The sequence below is a fragment of the Hordeum vulgare genome, chromosome 2H (genome assembly GCF_904849725.1).
Source record: "Hordeum vulgare subsp. vulgare chromosome 2H, MorexV3_pseudomolecules_assembly, whole genome shotgun sequence".
Taxonomy (NCBI): Eukaryota; Viridiplantae; Streptophyta; class Magnoliopsida; order Poales; family Poaceae; genus Hordeum; species Hordeum vulgare.
The window spans coordinates 35063409-35085975 of record NC_058519.1 but is presented as its reverse complement, the minus strand read 5'-3'; the positions used below and the strand labels follow the sequence as shown (position 1 = coordinate 35085975).

The 22567-nt window shown below is 44.7% G+C and overlaps 1 protein-coding gene across 1 annotated transcript; it reads left to right on the top strand.

Moving 5' to 3' along the window:
* The first annotated feature begins 1499 nt into the window (after positions 1 to 1499).
* On the top strand, positions 1500 to 4911 carry LOC123424683 (cyclic dof factor 1-like). Its single transcript, XM_045108347.1, has 2 exons — positions 1500 to 1683; positions 3311 to 4911. Exons 1-2 carry the CDS (start codon positions 1600 to 1602, stop codon positions 4652 to 4654), a joined length of 1428 nt encoding a protein of 475 aa, XP_044964282.1. The 5' UTR covers positions 1500 to 1599; the 3' UTR covers positions 4655 to 4911.
* Positions 4912 to 22567: the final 17656 nt, after the last annotated feature.

Below are 22567 nucleotides of genomic sequence, written 5' to 3'. Positions count from 1 at the left end.
CATTGTAAACTCCATTGTTCTTTCCAGCGCGTGCACCTTATCTCGCTCCAATGGATATCCTTCTTATCCATGCTAGGTCTTTCATTTATAAGTACAACAAAAGTATCTAACTTAGGCAACATCATATGTTCATGAACATTAAAAGGATTTCTAAGAAATGAAAGTACCTGGTAATTCAATTAACGTGCGCGAGCTCTAGTAACTGGTCCGGTATGTATAGCAACTAAGGCTCTGAGTGTAACAATGGCATTAATGTCCTCATCAAGTTTGTGGTCGTGCTGTTTTCTTCTTTGCCCTTTTCCCCTCCACCAGTGTCCTTCCCAGCTCGAATTTCCTTCATTTTTGCGGCCTCCTCAATGCATCCAGTACACGATCGAACCTGGTTTATGGGAAACAAGACCATCATGCACAGACAATAGTGCACCGAAAACTCTGAATGACGCAAGACCGCGAGGTGTCTTGCTTCCAAAAAGGAAAAAAAAATGAAAATAGAGCCATCGTTTTCAAGTGGCCACTGCATCGGTTCTTTAGGCATCCAAGGATGGAGAGGGAGCAACAACATGCGGCCCATGTGATTAGTATACACCATCGTGCAAGTTGCAGGTTGAAAAATGGCGCCATCCCTGTGTATAATATTGCCTAAGGTACTGAGAGCACAGGAAAAGATTTTAATCATGTGGCTGCTAGCATGCCAGGGCGGATGTGTGGATACAGACGCATACGCACCTCCTCGTGCCCAAAAAGGTCCCAAATGTATTTTTCATGGATCAACAAAGGCCAGTGTCCAGCCGGTCAAGCTGGAAATGTGTTGGCCTTCATAATAATTTCCAGCCTCCTGCTATATTTATAAATAATAAAATAATTTATTTGAAAAGAAATTCTGGATGGATAAAGTTTTTGCATGACCAAAGATTCGCTCTAACAGAACAAATTATTTACCACGGAAGAGTGAGGTCCACGTGTTGTTGCTCCAAAAAAGGCACTACTCAAAAGGCCAAAGCTTCTCCCGCCGGCCTCCATTTTTTAATTTATTATTACATTGTTTCTCCCCGAAGAACACCCACGCTCTCGCCGACAGCGGGCCCAAGGCACTGCCGGACCCACATAAACAGCCTCACACGCTACTCCGTGAGGTGTAGGTGCGCAACAGCAACGGCTTTTTCGGGCACGAGCGCCCGGGCTGTTTTGCCCACCGCACACTCAGATTGACAGCGAGGGCGGAATGACGTGGCGCGACGCGGGGCCCACCGAGCGGTGGGGCCGCGGCCATTCGTGGCCAAGGATCGCTCCCCACGCGCTGACTGGGGCCCGGACCGGCCGCGCTAGTCGCCGGCCACCGGCCTCTCCCGGTGAGGCAAGCCACCCGTGCCCCTTTGCTAAACAAACCCCCTAACTATCTCGTAACCACGAACAGGTTTACGCTGCGAAAACCGCATTGCTAAATGGGATCCGGCCCACTTAGCAGCAAGGACCACAACGCAATTCCCCAAAAGGTGCAGTGGCTTGGCCGCACGGACGGACGCGAGGCTAAAATGGGAGCAAATCTTTTCCCCCTCTGTAGCCGAGTCGCCAACTCCACTTGTCGGATCTTGCCCCCATATGGAGCTCGCCGGAGCCGCGCGCCCTCAGCCGCCGGAGCCCGACGTGGCGCCGCCCCGTACGCCTCCGCAGGCGCCGGCAGAGGTGAAGTCACGGGAGCTCCCACCCCCCCCTCCTCAGAATCTACTCCCTTCTCTTCTCCTCCCCCTCTTCAGTTCGCCAAACGCCCTGTTTGTTTCTTCAACCTCCTGCGATTTGGTTCGAGGAAATGGCGCGGTTTCGCACGGTTCAAGTATGCTTCCCCTGTTTCCTCTCCCGTGTGGGCAATTGGAAAAGCTCTTAGGAGCTGCGTCTCTGTGGTTGCTTCAATCAGTTCATGTCAGCTGGTTACGGATTCTCCAATTAGTGCTGCAAGATAAAGGCATAAATCTTTTCGGCGTAGCAGCTGATTGGTAATCTACTCATGTGCTGGATCCTATCCAGGCAGTTGTCCCAGTCGAATCCCTGCTAATTTTGCTTCTTCTGGGACGATTGATTAGGTTAGGTTAGTTAGTTAGATAGGGACCATGTCAAGCTTTTCGATTTGTAGCTGGTGTTGCAGTTCAAAGTATCATTTATGGGCTAGTAATTGCAGGATGGCTGTGTGATGCGTCCGTTGACTGTATCTGCACATGAATTTTGGGTGGGTACATACAGATACAGGAATAGGCCAATTCTCCGATCTTATCTAGTTGAGCAGATTTTGATGCGGTTACAAGTTCTTGTACGTCAGGCTATTTTAAAGCAGCTCTGGACTAGCTAGTCTTGGACTCTATCTAAATGGAAACTCCTCACTCCTCATAAAGTTTGCCTGTTTTGATGCGAATCACACTTTAGTTACCATCTGTACTTTGACAAATTCACTTTTAGGGTGCGATGAGTACTTTGGATTTGGTAGATGGAAATTCATATCAAATTTCCTACCTTGGCTCTACTGGATTTGTGCACCAACTGTGACATAGATGCACAGTTACCTTTCTAGTCTGAAATTTTGATCCTATATATAGAGCTTAACTGTCGTGGAATCTTAGATTGGTCCGCAGCAGCAATCATAGATTCATAGTAATGATTGACGACGGTAGATTCATACTATGATTGACGACGGTTGGACTCACTTGTGCCCACTGTGCTTAGTCTCAAATTTCCTAAAATGTTATGAAATTTTTAATTTACATCTGAAAGTTCGAACCACAGACCGGAGTTTGACCATGGCATACATCATGCTATTCCTGGTAACAATACTTTTTAAGCTCTCTGCAATATAAAAGTACTAAACCTTGCTAGTGTACTCATGAGAAAACTCTGTCAGTGATGCCAATAGAAATATATGTTGGGTGCAAGAAAAACAATAGCCCTCATCCAGATTCAAGAATGGAATAAGTCATGTTTCCCAGTCAAATCAACCATATTCCATTGGAAGCAAACTAATTGGTTTTCTGATACTATTTAGACATTAGTATGTCTTTTTACACAAAGAAGGTTTTCCTAGTTGCCATTTTTTTTTTGCATATATAACAAAGCATTGAAGATAGATATTCATTGCTCAAATGGTGTTATAGCTGTGTGTTATTTCAGCAAATACCATTTTTGTGCATGACCTAGATATAATTAATTTGTTCAAGGCTTGGTACTTGGATTTGTATATGTTATTGTTTGTGCTACTGTCCTATCATAAACATACTTGTTACTTCGCCATTCATCCTGTTTAACTTGCTCTTTATCTAATCATCAGGAGAATTCATGCAAAGATACAGGAGACACAAGGATCACTGAGGAAAAGTCATGCACACCACATGACTTAAATCTTAGTCAACCAAATAATTCTGGCCTTAATAGTTTGAGTGCGTGTGAGAACCAGACATCCAACGGTGATGAGATGACTGAACCAGAATCCAGACTGGAAGCAGCTAAGACCGAGGGCGACGGATCAAGCAAAGAGAAGGTCCTAAAGAAGCCAGATAAGATTCTGCCATGTCCTCGGTGTAACAGCATGGATACAAAGTTCTGTTACTACAACAATTACAACATCCACCAACCAAGGCATTTTTGTAGGGGTTGTCAAAGGTATTGGACGGCAGGTGGAAGCATGAGAAACCTCCCTGTCGGTGCTGGTAGGCGCAAGAGTAAGAGCTCCAGTACAAACTGCCACGGTATATTTATTCCAGGAAGCAGTCTAGCACCTCCTGGAATTCCATTGCCTATAAAGGAAAATCAACCAGCAGTTAAGTTTGGGTCTGATTCCACTCTATCTAACTCCATGGCTTCTTTGTTGAGAGTTGAAGAGCAGAATAAGAACAGCAACCTTGCCTCAACAGCACATCCCAGAAATGGTGAGAACCAGACATGTCCACCTTCAGCAACAACTTCAGATAATCCACGGACCGAGTCAGTTAAAGTAACAGCTGGTGTACAACAAAATGGAATTGCTGGGGATTGCAATGGCGTCACTCCCATGCCTCCTATACCATGCTTTCCCGGCCCTCCTTTTGTGTACCCATGGAATCCAGCATGGAATGGTGTTCCTGCCATGGCAGCACAAGTATGCCCAGTCCCAGCTGAACCAGCAAATTGTTCAGAAAATGGCAATGGAGGTACTATTCAATGGAACTTTCCACCAATGGTGCCGATGCCAGGTTTCTGTGGCCCACCCATTCCTTTCCCACTAATGCCGCCTTCCGTTTGGCCATTGGTTTCTCCTTGGCCTAATGGTGCATGGAGCGCGCCATGGCTTGGACCTAGTTATAACATGTCAGCAGCACCTCCAACAAGCACTAGTACATGTTCAGATAGTGGTTCTCCAGTCCTTGGCAAACACCCTAGGGATTCTGATCCACAAGGTGGTGAGAAGGCAGAAAAATCCTTGTGGATTCCCAAGACACTCCGGATTGATGACCCCGACGAAGCTGCAAAGAGTTCGATCTGGACCACCCTGGGGATTGAACCCGGCGAGCGTGGCATGTTTAGACCGTTCCAGCAGAAATCTGGTGGCAGGGAGCAGATGTCCAACGCAGCCCGAGTCATGCAAGCGAACCCTGCGGCTCAATCCCGCTTTGAGTCTTTCCAGGAGACGACGTGATACGTAAAATTCCGCCGTTTCTTTTCCCCCTTCAAGCATGTTATATCAAGAAAATGATGTTGTCTGAGCACTGATCGGCGATGTAGATGTTGTGCAACTGTACTATCGGATAGCGGTGTTTTTCTTTTCTTGTAATATCCTTGTAGAGCTTGTAACACTCCACCGGGCTCATGACCAGACCGCCAGCATGTGTTTGGTTGTACAATGATAATAATTGTTAATAGCTTTGCTTAATGCACACATGCATTCTGCTTTCAGAGTTCTGTTTAACGGCATGATAACCACAATGTTTTCAGCGGACGAGAAGTTCGACTCTGAAGAAAATCAGTGAGTGACATTTCTGTGTGTTTCTTGATATTTGCTGATGCATCTGCTTCTCTACTGGAATGCCATTGGTGTGTATGAGTGACTACTGACCAGTGGTGGTTGTAAGCTATGTGTATCTATCATTCTATCTATCTAGAAGACAAATTAGTAGTGGTTGGTTACCTTTGTGGCCTGCATTCTGATTAGTTGAGACGCCCCTGTCTTTGTCTTTGTTCTACTACACACTGTGCTGCCTTTATATCAACATCGATCTGTAAGCTCAACAAGTCTCCCAAGTCGTAAAGCCTCCCCTTTATCTATGGTTCGGTAAGCTCTTTGTGGATGTGACAAGTGACTCGGTGGCAGTGGCCCTTTATGTGCATGCTCCACCATCTTTTCTTCGGTTTTCAGCAGAAGTGTCACCATGCTAGCTCTGCCACTGAAATTGATTTTTTGTTCTTCAAATGCTTGCTCCCTTTTTTTTTTTTTAGAAAAGGAGGTTCAACCCTCGGCATCTGCAATCGATGCATACAACCATCTTTATTAATTATTCCACAAAGGTCTGATAAAAATATACATCAAACCATCCGAAGTCATCATTCACACCTACAGACTCGATAATGTGGAGTGCTCTCACTCCCCATATCTAAAACTGATGTTATCCACCCACATAACGTATCGGGACCAATAGCCGGTGCAGCATACCTAAAGCGCACACCACATGCACACATTAGAAGCCGCCATCATCATCGGTCCACTGACCCACTTTTGGAGAGAGATCTGTATCATCTTTGCCAGTCCGAAGATCCGTCGACGCCACCACGACGCCAAACAGCGCCACCGCCCTGCGCTCATTCGTCCAGACGCGAAGATTCTGGAAGAACTGTCGTGCGTAGCACCTACCAACCAGGCATGACTCAGCGTGGCACCTGTCAGCTAGGCATGACTTGACAGCTCCACCAAATCTCCGGGCCAGACGAAGCCTCCATTTCCTGCCTCTGTCATCCAGTGCTGCTCCACAAACGATGCTCCCAAGAGAGAAACGACACCGCAGTACCGCCATCGTCCGATCTGGAAGGTAAGATCTTAGGGTTTCCTCCGAAGCAGTGCCCACCACTAGCAACCGTCAAGGACCCACACAGTGCCCACCACTACTCAGCCCTCAAGGCGACGCCTTCAGGAAGGTCAAGGAGCCAAGGACGCCGCCGCTGCCCACCAGAGTTAGGGTTTTCACCCGAGAGGTAGTGAGGTAGGAAGTGGAGGAGCAGACGTAGACCGACGTCTCCAAGAAGAACAACGTTGCCCTTGAGCGTCATCGTCGGCGCGGCCGGTCAGGGCCGACCAAGGGGTTTCCCCTTATCTGAATCTCCTCCACCAGCTTCATCCGCGGCCACGCCGGCACCGCCAGGAACCCGCAAGAGAGAAGCACACAGTGGGTATTTGGATCAATGAAGATCTGATCTGGACAGTGAAGAGTACCACCACCCTGCGCTGGCCGATGGCGTCCGGGCGCTGGATCCAGAAGGATCTGACCCAAACTCGACGACGCACGCGAACACCGTGTCTTTCCCCTCCCGCAGCCGGCACACCGCGCCGCAAGAACGAACTGTTGGGGAACGTTGCATGGGAAACAATTTTTTTCCTACGCACACGAAGACCTATCATGGTGATGACCATCTACGAGAGGGAGATCAGATCCACATACCCTTGTAGATCGCTAAGCGGGAAGCGTTAAGAAACGTAGTTGATGTAGTGGAACGCCTTCGCGATCCAAATCGCCGCCATCCCACGATCCTTCCCGATCTACCGCCAAATGGACGACACCTCCGCATTCAGCACACGTACAACTGGATGACGATCTCCGCCTTCTTGATCCAGCAAGAGAGGCAAAGAGGTAGCTGAATTCTCCGGCAGCACGATGGCGTGGCGGTGATGATAGTGAAGCTACTCTGGCAGGGCTTCGCCGTGCCGTATCGATCTAGCTACGAGGTGTCACAAAGTAGTGGAGGGAGAGAGGGCCGCACAAAGGCTTGAGGTGCAAAAACCCTCTCAAACCTCCACTATATATAGGAGGAACCAAGGGGATGATGGGGAACGTCGCATGGGAAACAAAAAATTTCCTACGCGCACGAAGACCTATCATGGTGATGTCCATCTATGAGAGGAGATTTGGATCTACGTACCCTTGTAGACCGTACAACAGGAAGCGTTAAGAAACGCGGTTGATGTAGTGGAACGTCCTCACGTCCCTCGATCCGCCCCACGAACCATCCCACGAACCGTCCCGCGATCCGTCCCACGATCCGCTCCGATCTAGCGCCGAACGGACGGCACCTCCGCGTTCACCACACGTACAACTCGACGATGATCTCGGCCTTCTTGATCCAGCAAGCAAGACGGATAAGTAGATGAGTTCTCTGGCAGCGTGACGGCGCTCCGGTGGTGGTGAAGGATCTACTCCTGCAGGGCTCCGCCCGAGCTCTGCAGAAATATGATCTAGAGGTAAAACTATGGTGTCTAGATCTAAGTTGCACGTGGCAAAAGTTGTCACAAATCAGCCCTAAATCACCACTATATATAGGAGGGAGGGGGTGGAGGCTTGCCCCGTCCAGGGAGGAGGAGGAGGAGTCCTACTCCAATCCTAATCCAACTAGGATTGAAAAGTGGAGTCCTTCTCTCCCTTCCCACCTTTTTTTTCTCTGGTTTTCTTTCTGTGGCGCATAGGCCCACTTGGGCTGTCCCACCAGCCCACTAAGGGCTGGTGCACCACCCATAAGCCCTTTGTGCTTCCCCCGGGAGGGTTGCCCCCCTTCCGGTGAACTTCCGGAACCCATTCGTCACTCCCGGTACATTCCCGGTAATGCCCGAAAACTTTCCGGTAACCAAATGAAGTCATCCTATATATCAATCTTCATCTCCGGACCATTCCGGAAACCCTCGTGACGTCCATGATCTCATCCAGGACTCTGAACAACATTCGGTAACCACACATATAACTCAACTATACTAAAACATCATCGAACCTTAAGTGTGCAGACCCTGCGGGTTCGAGAACTATGTAGACATGCCCCGAGGTACTCCTCGGTCAATATCCAATAGCGGGACCTGGATGCCCATATTGGATCCTACATATTCTCCGAAGATCTTATCGGTTGAACCTCAGTGTCAAGGATTCATATAACCCCGTATGTCATTCCCTTTGTCCTTCGGTATGTTACTTGCCCGAGATTCGATCGTCGGTATCCGCATACCTATTTCAATCTCGTTACCGGCAAGTCTCTTTACTCGTTCTGTACCACAAGATCCCGTGACTTACACTTAGTCACATTGCTTGCAAGGCTTGTGTGTGATGTTGTATTATCGAATGGGCCCCGAGATACCTCTCCGTCACACGGAGTGACAAATCCCAGTCTTGATCCATACTAACTCAATGGACACCTTCAGAGATACCTGTAGAGCACCTTTATAGTCACCCAGTTACGTTGTGACGTTTGATGCACACAAGGTATTCCTCCGGTGCCAGTGAGTTATATGATCTCATGGTCAGAGGAACAAATACTTGACACGCAGAAAACTATAGCAATAAAACGACACGATCGATATGCTACGTTCATAGTTTGGGTCTAGTCCATCACATGATTCTCCTAATGATGTGATCCAGTTATCAAGCAACAACACTTTGCACAGAAAACCTTGACTATCCTTGATCAACTGGCTAGCCAACTAGAGGCTTGCTAGGGACATTGTTGTGTCTATGTATCCACACATGTATCTATGTTTTCATTCAATACAATTATAGCATGGATAATAAACGATTATCTTTAAACAGGAAATATAATAATAAGTATTTATCATTGCCTCTAGGGCATATTTCCAACAGTCTCCCACTTGCACTAGAGTCAATAATCTAGTCCTCACATCGCCATGTGATGACCCACAAGTATAGGGGATCAATCGTAGTCCTTTCGGTAAGTAAGAGTGTCGAACCCAACGAGGAGTAGAAGGATCTGACAAGTGGTTTTCAGCAAGGAAATATCTGCAAGCACTGAAATTATCGGTAACAAGTGATTGTGTGGTGAGATGATTCGTAGCGAGCAACAAGTAACAAAAGTAGCAACGGTGCAGCAAAGTGGCCCAATCCTTTTTGTAGCAAGGGACAAGCCTGGACAAAGTCTTATAGGAGGAAAACCTCTCCCGAGGACACACGGGAATTTCTGTCATGCTAGTTTTCATCATGTTCATATGATTCGCGTTCGTTACTTTGATAGTTTGATATGTGGGTGTACCGGCGCTTGGGTACTGCCCTTACTTGGACAAGCATCCCACTTATGATTAACCCCTCTCGCAAGCATCCGCAACTACGAAAGAAGAATTAAGACAAAGTCTAACCATAGCATTAAACTAGTGGATCCAAATCAGCCCCTTACGAAGCAACGCATAAACTAGGGTTTAAGCTTCTGTCACTCTAGCAACCCATCATCTACTTACTACTTCCCAATGCCTTCCTCTAGGCCCAAATAATGGTGAAGTGTTATGTAGTCGACGTTCACATAACACCACTAGAGGAAAAACAACATACAACACATCAAAATATCGAATGAATACCAAATTCACATGACTACTTATAGCATGACTTATCCCATGTCCTCAGGAACAAAAGTAACTACTCACAAAGCATAATCATATTCATGACCATAGAGGTAATGAGTAGAATCAAGGATCTGAACAAAAACTCTTCCACCAAATAATCCAACTAGCATTAACTAAAAAGAGTAATCAACACTACTAGCAACCTTACAATTACCAATCGGAGTCCCGAGACAGAGATTGGTTACAAGTGATGAACTAGGGTTTGGAGATGAGATGGTGCTGATGAATATGTTGATGGTGACGAGTCCCCTCCGATGAGAGGATTGTTGGTGATGAAAATGGTGACGATTTCACCCTCCGGTAGGGAAGTTTCCCCGGCAGGGTCGTCCTGCCGGAGCTCTAGATTAGTTCTGCTCAAGTTCCGCCTCGTGGCGGCAGAGAATCCACGAAAAAGCTCCTCCCTGATTTTTTTCTGGACAAAACACTTCATATAGCAGAAGAGGGGGGCCAGTGGGCCAGCAGGCTGCCCACAAGCCCCCTTGGCGCGGCCAGGGGGTGGCCGCGCCAAGCAGGCTTGTGGCCACCTGCTTGCGCCCCTCTGGCTCTTCTCCGGCCCAGTATTTTTTATAAATCCAGAAAAATCCTCGTTGATTTTTACGGTGTTTGGAGTTGCGCAGAATAGGTATCTCAACTTTGCTCCTCTTTCAGGCCAGAATTCCAGCTGCCCGCATTCTCCCTCTTCATGTAAACCTTGCAAAATAAGAGATAAAGGCATAAGTATTGTACCGTGAAGTGAAATAACAGCCCAAGAAGCGATAAATATCAACATGAAAACATGATGCAAAATGGACGTATCAACTCCCCCAAGCTTAGACCTCGCTTGTCCTCAAGCGAAAGCCTAGCTCAATAAATATGTCCACATGTTTAGGGAGAGAGGTGTCGACAAAACAAGATACGAACATGCATGCATCATGATCATGATCAGAACAGCCATACCAACATATAATCTCTCATGCTAAAGTGATAATTCCTTCACAAAGTAAAGCATGGATCAAGAACCTTACCGAGAAGTAACAACCAATAGCCTTTAGTCATGGAAGCAATTGCAATTTATCACAACATCAGAAAGAGTCAAATAAGAGCTTGTAAAGCAAATCCACATACTCAATCATTCTTTCATTCTCTACAATTGCTACAACTCATGTGGTACTCGTGAGATCAAAGTTTCAGCTGGACATAGAGAAAGATAGGAGCTTACGGTTTTGCCTCCCAACTGCTTACCTCAAGGGTAATGTCAACAATAATAATTCATGAATACTTACTTCCAAGTTGACATATGAATATAGATCTTTCCCAAGCATATGACGTTATCCAAGATAAAGGCGAAATAAGGAATTGGTGAAGATCACCATGACTCTTTCAAGGGCAAAAAGTGAAGGTACAAGATAGGCCCTTCGCAGAGGGAAGCAGAGGTTGTCATGCACTTTTGAGGTTTGTATGCATGTCCTCTTAGTGCGGAGGAACGTCACTTTATATTGCCTCCTGTGATAAAGAACTTTATTATGCAGTCTGTCGCTTTTATGTCTTCCTCATCACAGGGTCGTACAAAGCTTATTTTCCACACACTAATAGATCATACATATTAGAGAGCAATTTTTATTGCTTGCACCGATGACAACTTACTTGAGGGATCTTATTCAATCCAAAGGGAGGTATGGTGGACTCACATGGAAAAATTGGGTTGATGGTTTATGGATGCACAAGTAGTATCTCTACTTAGTGCGGGAGGTTTGGCTAATGTGAGGTGGAAGCAATCGTCACATGCTAAGAGATCTCTAATCATATAACATTGTTCGGAGCCAAGCAAACACAATTCATTATGTTGTCTTCCTTGTCCAACATCTACTTCTAGGCATGCCATAGTTTAGTGAGTGTTCACAATCATAGATGGTGTTAGAGATGATATATTTATATGTGAACCTCTCCTTCTTTATCACTTCCTATTAATTGCAACAATGACCAAGGTCTACGTTTGTCTACCCTCAACAAGTTTCAATCATCATCCCTTTTATATGTGAAGCCATCACTTCCCATGAGATCATTACATGATCTTTCATGCTTTTGTTCTTTTCTGACTCATTTGATCATGGCAAGAGGCAAAGCCCTTCAACTAAGACACTCTTTATTATATAGCTCACGAGCTCGAATACATCGGGGGTGACACAAAGCAAAACTCAAGACTAAAACACTAAGACTTTTAAACTACTAGAGAAAAAGAAAGAAAACTGAAAAGGAACAAACTAAAACAAAGGTAAAGGCAAAAGATGTGATGGTGATACGATACCGGGGCAACTCCCCCAAGCTTGGTACAAGCCAAGGGGATTGACCATACCCATGTTTGGTTGTCTTCCTTTGGTGGTGAAGGTGGTGGAGTTGTTGTAACACGGGCTTGATCCTTCGACTTCCAAGGCATAGGTGCTCCATCATGGAAAGATGAGAGAGTCTCTGGAATCCTCAAATCTGCAGCCAACCGTATTGATTAAAATCTATACTCATACTCACAGTTTTGGTTCTGCAGGTCATAGATCTGGGCCTGGAGTTGATCAATCCTGTCATAGAGCCTCGAGAGGTGCTTTCCAATGTCATTGGCATCAATCCCGTGCTTGTTGGTGAACTCCGTGATCATCATGTGGTTGGTGTTGAGTCCACGCTCCACCATCCCTTGGCACTTGAAGACTTGTTGCTCCATTGCTTCGAGCCTCGTCTCCACGCTTCCGGTCTTCTAGGCCCCCTCAACATCAGGGATGTGCAACATCCCCTCACGCATCTCGATAGATTAAGGGTGTTGCAGCACTTCCGTGAGGCAGGGATTGATGACTGATGACCCACAAGTATAGGGGATCAATCGTAGTCCTTTTGATAAGTAAGAGTGTCGAACCCAACGAGGAGCAGAAGGCTCTGATAAACGGTTTTCAGTAAGGTAATAACTGCAAGCACTGAAACTAGCGGTAACAAGTGATGGTGTAGTGAGGTGAAACGTAGCAGGTGAAAAGTAACAAGTAACAAGTAGTAGCAACGGTGCAGCAAAGTGGCCCAATCCCTTTTGTAGCAAGGGACAAGCCTGAACAAAGTCTTATAGGAGGAAAAACACTCCCGCGGACACACGGGAATTTCTGTCATGCTAGTTTCATCATGTTCATATGATTCGCGTTCGTTACTTTGATAGTTTGATATGTGGGTGGACCGGCGCTTGGGTACTGCCCTTACTTGGACAAGCATCCCACTTATGATTAACCCCTCTCGCAAGCATCCGCAACTACGAAAGAAGAATTAAGACAACGTCTAACCATAGCTTTAAACTAGTGGATCCAAATCAGGCCCTTACGAAGCAACACATAGACTGGGGTTTAAGCTTCTGTCACTCTAGCAACCCATCATCTACTTACTACTCTCCAATGCCTTCCTCTAGGCCCAAATATGGTGAAGTGTTATGTAGTCGATGTTCACATAACACCACTAGAGGAAACGACAACATACAACATATCAAAATATCGAACGAATACCAAATGCACATGACTATCATTAGCAAGACTTATCCCATGTCCTCAGGAACAAAAGTAACTACTCACAAAGCATAATCATAATCATGATCAGAGGTGTAATGAGTAGCATCAAGGATGTGAACATAAACTCTTCCACCAAGTAATCCAACTAGCATCAACTACAAAGAGTAATCAACACTACTAGCAACCTTACAAGTACCAATCGGAGTCGCGAGACGGAGATTGGTTACAAGAGATGAACTAGGGTTTGGAGAGGAGATGGCGCTGGTGAAGATGTTGATGGAGATGACTCCCCTCCGACGAGAGGAGTGTTGGTGATGACGATGGCGACGATTTCCCCCTCCGGGAGAGAAGTTTCCCCGGCAGGATCGCCCTGCCGGAGCTCTAGATTGGTTCTGCTCAAGTTCCGCCTCATGGCGGTGGAGAATCCACGAAAAAGCTCCACCTTGATTTTTTTTTCCGGACGAAACACTTCATATAGCAGAAGAGGGGGGCCAGTGGGCCACCAGGGCGCCCACAAGCCCTCTAGCCGCGGCCAGGGGGGCAGGCAGCGGCTACCAGGCTTGTGGGTCCCTGGTAGCTCCCCTCTGGCACTTCTTTCGCCCAGTATTTTTTATATATTCCCAAAAAATTCCACGTTGATTTTCAAGGCATTTGGAGTTACGCAGAATAGAGGACTCAGACTTGCTCCTTTTCTAGTCCAGAATTCCAGCTACCGGTATTCTGCCTCTTCAAATAAACCTTGCAAAATAAGAGAGAAAAGGCATAAGTATGGTACCACAAAGTATAATAACAGTCCATAAAGCGATAAATATCAACATGAAAGCATGATGCAAAAATGGACGTATCAACTCCCGCAAGCTTAGACATCGCTTGTCCTCAAGCGGAAACCAAGATCCATAAACATGTCCACATGTTTAGGGATGAAGGTGTCGATAAAACATAATACGAACATGAGGGCATCATGATCACACATAGAACAGCAACACATCATAAAGATTCTTATGGGAAAGTAACAATTCCTTCACAAAGCAAAGTATGAAACAAAAACCTTACCGAGAAGTAGCCAACAACAATCCATAGTCATTGAAGCAATTGCAATTTATCATATCATCGGAAAGAGTCAAATAAGAGCTTGTAAAGAAAATCCACATACTCAATCATCTCTTTTGTTTTCCACAATTGTTACAACTCACGTGGTACTCATGGTATCAAAGTTTCAGCTGGACACAGAGAAAGATAGGGGCTTATAATTTTGCCTCCCAACCATTTACCTCATGGGTAAAGTCAACAATAATAAAGCATAAGTACTCATCTCCAAGTTGATATATGAATATAGATCTTTCCCTAGCTTGTGACGGTAGCCAAGACAAAGGCAAAATAAGGAATTGGTGAAGATCACCATGACTCTTTCAAGGGTAAAAAGTAAAGGTACAAGATAGGCCCTTCGCAGAGGGAAGCAGAGGTTGTCATGCGCTTTTGAGGTTTGGATGCGTGTCCTCTTAGTGCGGAGGAACGTCACTTTATATTGCCCCCTGTGATAAAGAACTTTATTATGCAGTCTGTCGCTTTTATGTCTTCCTCATCACAGGTTCGTATAAAGCTTATTTTCCACACACTAATAGATCATACATATTAGAGAGCAATTTTTTATTGCTTGCACCGATGACAACTTACTTGAGGGATCTTATTCAATCCATAGGTAGGTATGGTGGACTCTCATGGCAAAACTGGGTTGGAGGTTTATGGATGCACAAGTAGTATCTCTACTTGGTGCAGGAGTTTTGGCTAATATGAGGTGGAAGCAATCGTCACATGCCAAGGGATCTCTAATCATATAACATTGTTTGGAATCAAGCAAACACAATTCATTATGTTGTCTTCCTTGTCCAACATCTACTTCTAAGCATGTAATAGTTTGGTGAGTGCTCACAATTATAGAAAGTGTCTAAGATGATATATTTATATGTGAACCTCTCTTTCCTTATTACTTCTTATTAATTGCAACAATGACTGAGGTCTATGTTGGTCTATTATCAACAAGTTTCAATGATCATACTTGTTATATGTGAAGCTATCACTTTCCATAAGATCATCTCATGATCTTTCATGATATCGTTCTTTTCGTACTTTTGATCACGGCACAAAGAAAAGCCCTTGACTAAGATACTCTTTATTATATAGCTCGCAAGCTCGAATACATCGGGGGAGACACAAGGCAAAAGACTCAAACCAAACACTAAAGACTTATTCCACTAAGAGAAGAAAGTAAAAACTGAAAAAGAAAGAACTAAAACAAAGGTAAAAGCAAAAGATATAAAGGTGATACGATACCAGGGCAACTCCCCCAAGCTTGGCACAAGCCAAGGGAGTTGCCCATACCAATGCTTAGTTGTCTTCCTTTGGTGGTGTTGGTGGTGGAGTCTTTGAAGCAGTCTGATCCTCTGTCTTCCAAGGCATAGGTGCTCCATCATGGCAGGATGAACGAGTCGCCGGAATCCTCAAATCTGCAGCCAACCGTATTGATTTAAATCTATACTCATACTCACAGTTTTGGTTCTGCAGGTCATAGATCTGGCCCTGGAGTTGATCAACCCTGTCATAGAGCCTGGAGAGGTGCTTCCCAATGTCAATGGCATCCATCTTGTGATTGTTGGTGAACTCCGTGATCATCATGTGGTTGGCGTTGAGTCCATGCCCCACCATCCCTTGGCACTTGAAGACTTGTTGCTCCATTGCTTCGAGCCTCGTCTCCATGCTTCCGGTCTTCTTAGGCCCCTCAACATCACGGATGTGCAACATCCCCTCACTCATCTTGATAGATTGAGGGTGATGCAACACTTCCGCGAGGTAAGAATTGATGACCTTCTCGAAGATCTTGTCCTTAGGAGCTTTTGGGGAAGTCATGACGATCTAGATCTGCAACAGATACATGCTCGAAACGAAAACAGAGGAAAGCTGCGCGATACGGAGATCAAAACCCTCGGGCGTATATATAATGATTTTTTCTGGACCAGAAGGAGTGCTCCGCAAGAAAACGGAGTCCGGGAGGCACACGAGGTGCCCACAAGCCCTGTAGCCGCGGCCAGGGGGGCAGGCGGCGGCTACCAGGCTTGTGGCCGCCTCGTGCGCTCTCCTGACTGCTTTTTATTTTTCTATTTTTCCATAAATTCCAAAACGGAAAAAATTTCCTATTGGAAAAGTTTTGGAGTCCAATTACTTACCGAAACACATACCTCTTCGTTTTCAGAGTCTGAAACATGCTGATAAACATCCCTTATGTACTCCTCTGGAGTTATGATATTGATGATATTGGTCTCAACATTTATGGGAGTACCACAGATATAATGTTTGATTCTCTGCCCATTTACCACTCTAGGAAAATTACCTTCCGTGTTATTGATTTTGATGGCACCGGAATGTTATACTTCCTCGACAACGTAGGGACCTTCCCATTTAGAGAGAAGCTTGCCTGCGAAGAATCTTAAGCGAGAATTGTATAGCAGGACATAATCACCTACATTGAACTCACGTTTTTGTATTCTTTTATCGTGCCATCTCTTAACCTTTTCCTTGAACAACTTGTCATTCTCATATGCCTGGGACCTCCATTCATCTAATGAGCTGATATCAAACAACCGCTTCTCACCGGCAAGTTTGAAATCGAAGTTGAGCTCTTTGATTGCCCAATAAGCTTTGTGTTCTAGCTCAAGATGTAAATGACAGGCCTTACCGTAAACCATTTTATACGGCGACATGCCCATGTGATTCTTATAAGCAGTCCTATAAGCCCATAGTGCACCGTCAAGTTTGCTAGACCAATTCTTTCGAGATCTATTGACAGTCTTTTGTAAGATCAATTTGATCTCCCTATTACTCAACTCCACTTGACCACTAGACTGCGGATGATAAGGAGATGCAACTCTATGATTGACATCATACTTAGCGAGCATCTTGCGGAAAACACCATGAATGAAGTGTGAACTGCCATCAGTCATCAAATATCTAGGGACTCCAAATCTTGGGAAAATGACTTCTTTAAGCATCTTAATAGAGGTGTGGTGATCAACATTTCTAGTGGGGATAGCTTCTACCCACTTAGTAACGTAATCAACAACAACTAAGATGTGAGTATACACATTGGAACTCGGGAAGGGTCCCATATAATCAAAGCCCCAGACATCAAATGGTTCAATGACAAGTGAATAGTTCATAGGCATTTCCTGGCGCTTACTGATGTTCCCTATTCTTTGGCATCCGTCACAAGACAAGACAAACTTACGGGCATCCTTGAAGAGAGTGGGCCAATATAAACCTGATTGCAATAACTTATGAGCAGTTCTGTCTCCAGCATGGTGTCCTCCTTAGGCCTCAGAATGACACTTCTGCAGGATCTGTCCCTGTTCATGTTCAGACACACAACGTCTAATAACACCATCTACTCCTTCCTTATAAAGGTGAGGATCATCCCAAAAGTAGTGTCTCAAATCAAAGAAGAATTTCTTGTTTTGCTGGTAGGTGAAACTGGGTGGTATGTATTTGGCTATGATATAGTTTGCATAATCAGCTTACCACGGTGCACTATGTGAAGTGCAGATGACATTCAATTGCTCATCAGGAAAGCTGTCATCAATAGGTCGTGGGTCATCAAGGACATTCTCTAGCCTGGACAAGTTATCTGCTACAGGGTTATCAGCACCCTTTCGGTCAACAATGTGCAAATCAAATTCCTGTAGCAGGAGAACCCATCTGATTAGCCTAGGCTTAGCGTCCTTCTTCTCCATAAGGTACTTAATAGTAGCATGATCAGAGTGAATAGTGACTTTGGGGTCAACTATATAAGGTCTGAATTTTTCACATGCAAACACGACTGCGAAAAACTCCTTCTCCGTAGTGGCATAGTTTCTTTGGGCACTGTCTAGAGTTTTACTAGCGTAGTGAATGACATTCAACTTCTTGTCAACTCTTTGTCCTAGAACAGCACCAACAACATAATCACTATCATCGCACATGATTTAAAAGGGCAAGTTCAATCAGGTGGTTGAACAATAGGTGCGGTTATCAAGGCCTTCTTAAGTATTTCGAAAGCTTCCTCACAATTCTCATCAAAAACAAAAGGAACATCCTTCTACAAGAGGTTGGTTAGAGGCCTAGAAATCTTAGAGAAGTCTTTAATGAACCTTCTATAGAAACCAGCATGACCTAGGAAACTTCGTATATCTCTGATATCTGTCGGGCAAGGCATTTTCTCAATTGCATCAACCTTAGCCTTATCAACTTCAATGCCTTTCTCAAAGATTTTGTGTCCTAAGACGATGCCTTCATTAACCATGAAGTGGCACTTCTCCCAGTTCAAGACGAGGTTGGTATCTTTGCATCTCTATAAGACTCGATCAAGGTTGCTGAGGCAATCGTCAAAGGAAGAACCGTAAACGGAGAAATCATCCATGAAAACCTCAACAATCTTTTCACAAAAGTCAGAGAATATAGCCAGCATACATCTTTGAATGGTGGCAGGTGCATTGCATAAGCCAAAAGGCATACGTCTATAAGCAAAGGTACAGAAGGGGCAGGTGAGAGTGGTTTTCTCTTGATCAGATTGTGCAATAGGTATTTGCGAGAAACCTGAATAACCGTTTAGAAAGCAGAAGTGTGTGTGTTTAGATAGACTTTCTAGCATTTCGTCGATAAACGGCAAAGGATAATGGTCTTTCCTGGTTGCCTTGTTCAGTTTCCAGAAGTCTATCACCTTCCTATAGCCAGTAATAATCCTCTGTGGGATTAGTTCATTCTTATCATTAGGAACGACGGTGATACCTCCCTTCTTAGGTACGCAATGTACTCGACTTACCCAATCACTATGAGCAACAGGATAAATGATTCCTGCTTCGAGAAGCTTTAATATTTCTTTTCTCACGACCTCTTTCATCCTCGGATTTAATCTCCGTTGATGATCAGCAACTGGCTTAGAATCAGGATCGGTTTTAATCTTGTGCTGACATAGAGTGGGACTAGTACCCTTAAGATCATCAAGAGTATATCCAATAGCAGCACGGTGCTTCCTCAAAGTTTTTAATAACTTCTTCTCTTCGTAATTCGAGAGGTGAGCACTAATAATAACAGGATATATCTCCTTCTCATCAAGGTAGGCATACTTAAGAGTATCTAGTAACTGTTTTACCTCGAACACAGGATCACCCTTTGGTGGGGGAGGATCCCCAAGCAGTTCAACAGGCAGATTATTCTTGAGAATAGGATATTGTTCTAAAAGAATTTTATCTATCTCACCTCTTTCATCCATATGCATATCATTCTCATGCTCAAGTAGATATTGCTCTAAAGGATCTGTAGGAGGTACGACAATAGAGGCAAGAGCAATGATTTCATCCCTACCAGACGACACTTTTTCATGGGGTTGTCTTCCAAACTTGGAGAAGTTATATTCATGAGACACACCCTCGAAACTAACAGTGACAGTCTATTTAACGCAATCAATATGAGCATTGACAGTGTTGAGAAAGGGTCTACCAAATATGATGGGACAAAAGCTATCTTGTGCAGTAGAAAGGACGAGGAAATCAGTAGGATACTTCGTCTTACCACACAGGACTTCTACGTCTCTCACAATTCCCACAGGGCAGATAGTGTCTCTATTAGCTAGCATAATAGTGACATCAATGGGTTCTAACTCAACAGGTGCAATCTCATCTTTGATTTCATCATAAAGGGACCGGGGTATTGCACTAACACTAGCACCCATATCACATAAACCATGATAACAGTGATCTCCTATCTTGACAGAAACAACGGGCCGACCAACTACATGTCCGTATTTGTCTTTCGCGTGAGGTTTAGCAATTCTAGCGGAGTCCTCACAGAATTTGATAACATGCCCGTCTATGTCTTCGGCTAAGAGATCTTTGATAATAGCAACACTATGTTCAACTCTAATTTCCTCAGGGGGTGCAAGTGGTCTAATGTAACCCCTACGTATCACAGTTGGAGCTTTAGAATAATCCTTTTTCCTAGCAGGGTAAGGTGGTTTCTCAACATAGAGACAAGGAACAATAGGATCACTAAAGGCAATGACTTTCTCTTTAACTAGATTGGGTTTAACTATGTTGACTTCTACAGGAGGATGATACTTAAACCACTTATCTTTGGAAAGATCAATATGCGCAACAAAAGATTCACATAGAGAAGCTACTATCTCAGAGTCAAGTCCATACTTAGCGCTAAAATCTCTAGAAGTGTATGTTTCAACAAAAGATTTAACGCAATCAAACTGGAAATTCATACCTCACTCCTTACTTTCTTCAAGCTCCCAATCTTCAGAGTTACGTTTGATTCTTTCCAATAAATTCCACTTGTGGTCAATATCCTTCTTCATAAAAGAACCAGTACAAGAAGTGTCAAGCATGGTACGATCTTCCTGAGAAAGCCGAGCATAAAAGTTTTGAGTGATAATTTCTCTCGAGAGCTCATGATTGGGGCATGAATATAGCATTGATTTAAGCCTCCCCCAAGCCTGAGCTATGTTTTCCCTGTCACGAGGCCAAAAGTTATAAATATAATTCTAATCACGATGTACTAAACGCATAGGATAAAACATTTGATGAAATTCCAATTTCAACCGATTGTAGTCCCATGATCCAGTATCATCACATAGCCTATACCATGTCAACGGCTTATCCTTCAAAGATAAAGGAAAGACTTTCTTCTTTACCTCATCCCCGAGCAAACCTGCAAGCTTAAATAAACCACAAACTTCATCTACATAGATTAGATGCAAGTGTGGATGTGATGATCCATCTCCTGTAAAAGGATTAGCCAGCAGTTTCTCAAGCATACCCGAAGGAATTTCATAAAAGATATTTTCAGTAGGTACCTCAGGTTGAGGAGCAAATCCTCGTGCCTCCGTTCGTGGTGAGGATACCCCAAACAAATTCCTCAACGGAACAGTTTCCATAGTGACAAGTGACAATAAATTTCAACACAGTATATAAATGTTTCCTTACCAAATTCCACTTACCAAAGGCGCTTCGCTCCCCGGCAACGGCGCCAGAAAAGAGTCTTGATGACCCACAAGTATAGGGGATCAATCCTAGTCCTTTCGATAAGTAAGAGTGTCGAACCCAACGAGGAGCAGAAGGCTGTGATAAACAGTTTTCAGCAAGGTAATAACTGCAAGCACTGAAAGTAGCGGTAACAAGTGATGGTGTAGTGAGGTGAAACGTAGCAGGTGAAAAGTAACAAGTAACAAGTAGTAGCAATGGTGCAGCAAAGTGACCCAATCCCTTTTGTAGCTAGGGACAAGCTTGAACAAAGTCTTATAGGAGGAAAAACGCTCCCGAGGACACACATGAATTTCTGTCATGCTAGTTTCATCATGTTCATATGATTCACGTTCGTTACTTTGATAGTTTGATATGTGGGTGGACCGGCGCTTGGGTACTGCCCTTACTTGGACAAGCATCCCACTTATGATTAACCCCTCTCGCAAGCATCCGCAACTATGAAAGAAGAATTAAGACAACGTCTAACCATAGCATTAAACTAGTGTATCCAAATCAACCCCTTACGAAGCAACACATAGACTGGGGCTTAAGCTTCTGTCACTCTAGCAACCCATCATCTACTTACGACTCCCCGATGCCTTCCTCTAGGCCCAAATATGGTGAAGTGTTATGTAGTCAACATTTACATAACACCACTACAGGAAACGACAACATACAACATATCAAAATATCGAACGAATACCAAATTCACATGACTATTATTAGCAAGACTTATCCCATGTTAGGAACAAAAGTAACTACTCACAAAGCATAATCATAATCATGATCAGAGGTGTAATGAATAGCATCAAGGATCTGAACATAAACTCTTCCACCAAGTAATCCAACTAGCATCAACTACAAAGAGTAATCAACACTACTAGCAACCTTACAAGTACCAATCGGAGTCGCGAGACGGAGATTGGTTACAAGAGATGAACTAGGGTTTGGAGAGGAGATGGTGCTGGTGAAGATGTTGATGGAGATGACTCCCCTCCGACGAGAGGAGTGTTGGTCATAACGATGGCGATGATTTCTCCCTCCGGGAGAGAAGTTTCCCCGGCAGGATGGCCCTGCCGGAGCTCTAGATTGGTTTTGCTCAAGTTCCGCCTCGTGGCGGTGGAGAATCCACGAAAAAGCTCCACCTTGATTTTTTTTTCCGGACGAAACCCTTCATATAGCAGAAGAGGGGGGCCAGTGGGCCACCAGGGCGCCCACAAGCCCTGTAGCCGCAGCCAGGGGGGCAGGCGGCGGTTACCAGGCTTTTGGGCCCCTCGTAGCTCCCCTCTGGCACTTCTTTCGCCCAGTATTTTTTATATATTCCCAAAAAATTCCACGTCGATTTTCAGGGCATTTGGAGTTACACAGAATAGAGGACTCAGACTTGCTCCCTTTCC

Excerpts from the sequence above, each read along its gene's own strand:
- LOC123424683 (XM_045108347.1), top strand. The coding sequence starts at position 1,600 with ATGGAGCTCGCCGGAGCCGCGCGCCCTCAGCCGCCGGAGCCCGACGTG. Across the intron at positions 1,684-3,310 it reads CTCCGCAGGCGCCGGCAGAG|GAGAATTCATGCAAAGATAC; the intron begins GTGAAGTCACGG and ends TCTAATCATCAG.